The 6,904-nt window shown below is 41.9% G+C and overlaps 1 protein-coding gene across 1 annotated transcript; it reads right to left on the reverse strand.

The window, feature by feature from the left end:
• Positions 1–1,221: 1,221 nt before the first annotated feature.
• Positions 1,222–4,791, reverse strand: LOC147304326 (cholecystokinin-like). The gene is made up of 4 exons (XM_086280703.1): positions 4,661–4,791; positions 3,967–4,087; positions 3,732–3,887; positions 1,222–1,659 (listed from the first exon to the last, which is right to left on the reverse strand). Exons 2-4 carry the CDS (start codon positions 4,085–4,087, stop codon positions 1,523–1,525), a joined length of 414 nt encoding a protein of 137 aa, XP_086136829.1. The 5' UTR covers positions 4,661–4,791; the 3' UTR covers positions 1,222–1,522.
• Positions 4,792–6,904: the final 2,113 nt, after the last annotated feature.

Genomic DNA, 6,904 nt, shown 5'->3' on the forward strand with positions numbered 1-6,904 from the left:
CTCTGTCAACTGATCTGTAATGTTGTTGTTCATTTAACTACTTTTAGCTTTCTACAGTAAATAAATAAAACCTTTCATGATCACATTTTTCTGAGTTGATTTATCTTAAACTCTAAACTAACATGCAAGCAGAGCTTGCTTACTTTGGAATAGTGTATTAAGTTTGAGTTTTATTCAACTATCAACCTTTGGCTCTTTCAAAATGGAAAAGCTCAAATCCCCACTTCCTTTAAAGAACACTTGAGGCTAATGTGAAAAACCAGTCTTTCCCCACAGACTGCAGCGTTAGACTCCAACCTTCAAGTATCACATTAACATGTTCAAAGCGATCAGGATCTCTATGGATAGTTTTCTCCTTTATAATACACAGAGAGTGATGTCTTATTAAAACTGTGGACTGACAGGCAAGGATATATAGATTAAGAGGCAACTGTGGCAAATCAGTGCCTGCAATGTTTCACTCCACAAAGACTGGTCACTGAATTGGAGCACACCATAATTTCTTGAGGTGTTTGTGCCTTTTGAAGAACATCAGTTAGCAGTAGTCTCTGTGTTGCACATGTAGAGTTTATAGATGTTGATATTTAAAGTAGCTAGCGTTAACTGATGATGATAACTTGCTAATCTAAACATAGCAACTTCTGACTTCAAAATAAACTGCAGCAGCCAAAATGTTAAGGTTTTAGAAATGTGAGTCAACAAACCAGAGGGCAACTTCCATTTTTTATATACAGCCAGTGGTTTTATTACTTTAATCACCGGGACTCAAAATAAATGATAGCAGTTACAACATATAACTTTATTTAAATGAGGCAATAGGTTACTTTATTTAGGCAAATTAAGTAATTAAATGGTGCAGTAGTATGCACTGTTGCCTCACAGCAAGAAGATCCTGGGTTCAAATGTGCCTTTTAACTGTTAATCCTAGATGTAGAAACACTTAAATAAAGTAGACCCTAACCCTGACTGGGATGTTTTATCTGCCACCTTTGATTTACAAGCCGTCTACTCTCACAAACTGTCACCAAAGTAAATATGTACTGAGTATTTGTCCATGCTTATGTTGTCATTTCGGCTCCTTGCTATATAAAAGAGTATGATTGCACTAGAAATTAAGTGTTTCAGATAATCTGGTTCTTCGGCACGCATGTTACGTAACAGCAGTTGAATGTGAATGCATCTACTTTAAGCAGCGTGCATTGGAAGAATACTTCTGCAGAGCGATAGTTTAAATCTTTATTTGGTTACTTTCCACAAGCCCTGACACCATCCGACTCCTTTCCACTTTGAATGATAAAGAAACCAGAGAAATCCAAAAAACGAAGAAAGTTGGACAGTGAGAGCTTTTCTGCAAAATTTGGCATACTGTATGTATATTGCATTATTACAGTTTTACAAACAAATGTACAACAAATACATCATAAATAGACTCTTATTGTGAGACAGCTTGCGCAGGGTTTTTTTTTTTCTTCTTTTTATCTTGTGCCCATATGGTGGTGGTTGTGTGAGCCATGACTTCCCCTTATGAGGAGTACTCATACTCCTCTGCACTGCGGCGGCCGAAATCCATCCAGCCTAAGTAGTCCCTGTCTGCTATCCGGTGGTTGGCACTCGGTCCGACGCCTTTGCTGTTTGCCGTGGAGTTTCTGCGCACAGAACCTTGGAGGGGAGGAGGGAAAAAAGCGTGGGTGGAGGAGAGAAAAAGAGCATGAGTGAAATTAGTATTCCTCTGAGTGAGGAGAGCATGAGAGAAGCTGAGAACTTCTCTGCGGTGAAATCTTACTTTTGATTTCTTATTTTGCATAGAGACGCTCTGATTTTCAAAGTAAGAGACATGAATCAGACTTTTAATTCCGCGAGAAGCTTGAGCAGGGCAGAGAGGTTTTTCGCACATGCAGGAAATTTAAAAATGTGGGAAACGCTGAGCAAATAAGTGCTCTCATAAACCAAGCAGTTTATAGACTCTGCACAAAAGCTCATTTTCAGGGATTTATCTTTTGAATATCTAAATTTGCATCTCTTTTCCAACTTTTTAAGGCACATTTTGTGCACTTAAGGGCACTTTGGCAGTTAGCTGTGTTCATTACCAGCTTACAGCTTAATTTAATTCTTTATTTGTTCCTTCTAGAAGAAAAAGTGCGCACAATATTCGAAAACTGGCTCTCCGCACTGAGGATATTTGGCTGGTGAGCTGGGCTTTGAAAAAATGTTCTCATCTTCGCTTCATTTTGTGAGCGCTTTGCGGTAAACTGGGTGTCTTTTGGGCATTGTAATTGCCCGGTAGTGATTCTGAGCTCACATCGTCATTATTTCTCTCTCTCTCTCTCTCTCTCTCTCTCTCTCTCTCTCTCTCTCTCACACACACACACACACACACACTAAAGACACGGCTGAAGTCTAGCCTGACAGCGTGCCATTAGCCTCCCTTCCTGTGTGTCATGATCGCTGTATCAGTGCATGTGTGCAGAAATTTGTGTGTGCTTTGCAGAGAAATGACCGCACACACGCACACACGCACACACACACACACACACACACACACACACACACACACACACACAGACACACAGATCTTGTAGAACACATCTGCTTCCGATCTTTTGATTTCTGTTCCAAGTGAACTGGAGCAGAACTGCTCTCCGTTTGGTAATCAATTGGACGCTCACAGAGATGGAGTTTTTTTCCACCCACATCCTCCCACACAACACACACACACACACGCACACGGCGGCATGCACATGCATACACACTGCGTTTCAACTCCCTGGCGTGCTGAGAAGATTGGCTGCAGAAAGACTCGATAACGACACCTCCCACACCAAAACATGCAAGTGAACAGCATGCACATGAGCACAGACACCCACAATCGCACACGCACGATTAACAGAAACACACATTCCCCGAGGCATTACATATGAGTTTCACGGCGCCCTCTGACATTTTAGAGTGTTCACTGTCTGGCCCAACGCTTTCTGAGTCTGGGGAACTTTTATAATCGATATTACACAACAGCAAAGTAAAAGTACGGCTGTAACTCAAATACATATTTGTGTTTTATTTAAGCTGAAAAAATGAGCTAAAGAACGGGGTAAAAACAAAATCCAGATTTCTCACTAAAGCCACTGATGCCGAAATAAAAGATTTCACTGTCCATCTGTAGCTCTGCAAAATGTTTCAGTCTGTACAAACTGTCCTACAAAGAGACACGCAAGGAGTCAGTTTCAGTATCTGGACGCCAAGTGGAAAAGTCTGATTCTGACAGTGTGTCTGTGCGTGTGTGTGTTTTCCCCTGTCCGGTCAGCTGTCCAAGAGATGTGAGTGCTGGACGTTATAATCTACGACAGGGTCGAGGGTTTGTTTCCTTAGCAAAAAAAAGAAAAAAAAGTGATGTGAAGTCAGATAGGGGGAAAACAAAAGTGAAATAAGATGGTATGAGGCAAGTGGCCGGAAGGCTCTACACACTAATACGTGCTCTTTCAAACCACAAGAGCTTTTCAGAGCCACTAATTCATTTTACAAAGCTGGTTGTGCACTAATTCCCGTAATTAGCATGACTGAGGGGAGGGGGAAGGCAGGAAAAAGCACTGCGCTCCAAATACTACTGTTGCCAGATGTTTTTCGTTTCACACTCACATGCACACAGACACTTCTCTAAACACATATATCATTTAAGGCTGCAGGCATGGAAAGGATGCCACCTAAATCCACATTCCTCACACTCACTAACACACCTTTCCTGGAGGAGATGAGTCTAGCGAGCAGCTCACTGAGATTGGCCCGGGAGTCTGCATCCTCCTCAGCCAGAGGAAGAGCTTTCAGCTGGGGGGCAGAGCGCCTGTGTCGGAGGTGGAGATCTCCCAAGGTGTGGGTGTCAGCCTCAAGGAGAGCTGCTCAAAACAGGCAAGAAAAGCACGAGTCAGGCACAAAAACTCACTGTGATGGCGAGAAACGTGTCGCAACTTTTACCTTCAGAGAGAGCAGAGATGGGGCGCTGGCCCTCGTCTAATGGCTGGGAGGAGAAGGGGAGCCCCAAACAGCTCGCACACAGGACTGCCAGCACGACACACACACACAGCCCAGCATTCATCTGAGAGCGGTGGGAGAGGAGCAAACAGAAGTTTAATGAGAAGGAATCAGAGATGCAGTCCAGAGTGAGAAACGACAGCTTGGACCATCTGCCAGACAAGCGCTCCTTCACAACTGAAAATTACTCTGACTCAACACATTAATGAGGGCAGCATATTAACACAGTCACCCGCGCGCAACACACTCTGGCCACATTAGATAACTGAGGGTAGATATCATGAATGCAGCTTCACCAGGTGGAAGTGACTTGATTTTTATTGCAGACAAAAATGTCCATTTTGATTTTGGGAAACGTCTCTGGAATTTGTTTTATGAATTCGTGTCAAATCATATTAATCAAATTGTATAAATAAGGAGGGAGCATGTGTAGCTTTCAAAGAATTAAAGCTTAGCACAAAAATATCAGATTTTATCCTCTGTACCTCACTTTTTGTCTGTTTTAGAAAAGACTCTGTGTTTGAATTTTGAAATGATTATAAAGAAAACAAAAGAATAATAAAAAAGAAGGAAATTCTTAGTTTAACAATCCTCATAAAAGCCTCAAATCACCTGCCACAAAGCAAATAAAGCTTACCTTGAGAAAAGATCTTCAGCGCGTTATAGGAGTGTGTGAGAGTGAGAGCACTTCTGCGCTGAGTGGGAAGGATGCCCCTTTTATACTCCCTGCTCAGCGCCCTCAGAGTGTGTGTCTGCGTGTGCGTGATTTGCCTTGAGTGTGCATCCTGTGTATCCCTCTGAATGTTTGAGAGCCGTGCGCAAGCGTGCTCGTTACAGTGATACAACGGAGAGCTTCACTTTTATTGTTTGTTAGCTTATCATAAAACTCCACGTCAAGAGCTGCCTGTTTGACATCCAGTGACACTGCGTTATATGTGTGTGTGTGTGCGTGTTTAATCGTGAACGTATCTGTGAACATTGCACACGACATTGAATCATTCTGATCTGAAGTAAAGCCTCAAACTGCTATTTAAATGTTGAGAAGTTCTACAGTATCCATGTAGGAAAATCGAGGACATTCATAATGCATGTGTGTGTGTGTGTGCACACGTGCATGTGTGTGTGTGAGTGGGGGCCGTTTGGCCAGGCATGCGTAGGTGTGAGTGTTTGTGCACACCCACATATGTGTTAGATGTCAGTGGCTGCTTAAAAAGTGGGCGGAAGCACAAATGAGAATCTTTGGTTTTGCTCATTTAACAGTTGACCGATCTTGAAGTGAGACATCCTCACCATCCACCTACTGTCTCTCTCCCCCCACCCTCTCTGCTTCTCTAACCACGCAGTATTAACCCGCCTCATTGATCATGCAGGTGCAAATCGGTTGATTGCTATGGATCAGCTGTTATGGGTTAACAGTTTTATTAATGAGGCTGATTTTTCCGATGCTGGTGGACGACTTAGAGCGCCGGGGCTCTTCTTACCTGCTGAGATAACATAGCGTCAATAAGGCTGTTAAATAAGGTTAAAGTGAACAATTGAACTGGAGAAACATGAGTGGCGGGTCTGAAATGGAGGGGACGTTGAAGCTGTACTTGAGCAATGTTTCAAAGCAGCTACAGTTTACAGTATGCTTACATCTCCATGAAATATGGATTATTGGTTATTTGCTGTCAAATAAGTGAAAAACAATCACAATTCCAAGATTCTTTGAGGGGTTTCTGTTAAAAGCAATAGCTGTTCTTGACATTTAACTTCTTTACTTTGCTTTTTTTTTGCCAGTGCAGATGAAAAATCTCTTTAAAGACACCATCCACTGTTTAAAAGATGAAGATTTTAAATGTAGACCTATATACATTTATTTATTTATTTTTAACCTGTCCTGTCCAGAAGTTGTACTGCCAGACATATATAAAGACACTGAGAGTTAGCTGCATTTAAGCCACAAGTCACAAATAGAAGCTGTATTAATGGTGTGACCCTGTAACAGAGAGATTAGAAAATTGCTGCAGTTTTTCTCACACATTTAATACCATGTTTGAATTGATATTTTTGCATTAGCAAAGTGGAAAGGTTTGTAAAATATGCAAAGCTGCACCAGATGAAAGCTTACATCATCAGTGTTCAATATGAAAGAGGTCACTCGCAGTGTCAAAGACCCAGGAGGAAATAAATATGTCATCAGTACCAATATTCATTTCACTGTATCCTGTGTGCTTTAAATAATTACATATTAGTCATAAAAGTCTTCCTTCTCTCACCTCAACAAGTCGCAGCAGATGGCCCCGCCCCTCCCTGAGCCTGGTTCTGCCGGAGGTTTCTTCCTGTTAAAAGGGAGTTTTTCTTTCCCACTGTCGCCAAAGTGCTTGCTCATAGGGGGGTCATATGATTGTTGGGTTTTTCTCTGTATGTATTATTGTAGGCTCTACCTTACAATATAAAGCGCCTTGAAGCAACTGTTGTTGTGATTTGGCGCTGCATGAATAAAATTGAATTAAATCCCACTTCCTTCGTTGCTATTTGGTCAGCTGTGCCACTTGAATGCATTTAATATTTCACCAGAACAAAATGCTGTCGGTTCAAAACCAAAGAAACAAATATATAAATATCACCCTGCAGAGTAAATTTCTACATATCAAACTTAGAAAACAGTCCACTTTGACGATGTACTCTTTCTGCTTTTTGCATAACATCACCTGCAGCGAGTTGCCTCCCTTTAACCCACATCTGCATCAGAGGAGGACAAAAGTGCTCGATTTACTGAGATCAGCTGCAAACCTCTGGAGTTGGAGAGTCAATAAATACGTGAAAATGACTCTCTCAGTCTAATGGAGCCCGAGTTCCAGCTGTGACTGATTAAGTGAATGGCAGACAGGTTAAGGTT

The sequence above is a fragment of the Aulonocara sp. 'chitande type north' Nkhata Bay genome, linkage group LG22 (assembly GCF_057382095.1).
Source record: "Aulonocara sp. 'chitande type north' Nkhata Bay isolate Kocher_YH1m ecotype deep benthic linkage group LG22, A_spYH_male_GT1.1, whole genome shotgun sequence".
In the NCBI taxonomy this organism is placed as follows: domain Eukaryota; kingdom Metazoa; phylum Chordata; class Actinopteri; order Cichliformes; family Cichlidae; genus Aulonocara; species Aulonocara sp. 'chitande type north' Nkhata Bay.

Excerpts from the sequence above, each read along its gene's own strand:
- LOC147304326 (XM_086280703.1), bottom strand. The coding sequence starts at position 4,087 with ATGAATGCTGGGCTGTGTGTGTGTGTCGTGCTGGCAGTCCTGTGTGCG. Across the intron at positions 3,888-3,966 it reads CATCTCTGCTCTCTCTGAAG|CTCTCCTTGAGGCTGACACC; the intron begins GTAAAAGTTGCG and ends TGTTTTGAGCAG. Across the intron at positions 1,660-3,731 it reads ACTCATCTCCTCCAGGAAAG|GTTCTGTGCGCAGAAACTCC; the intron begins GTGTGTTAGTGA and ends CTCCCCTCCAAG.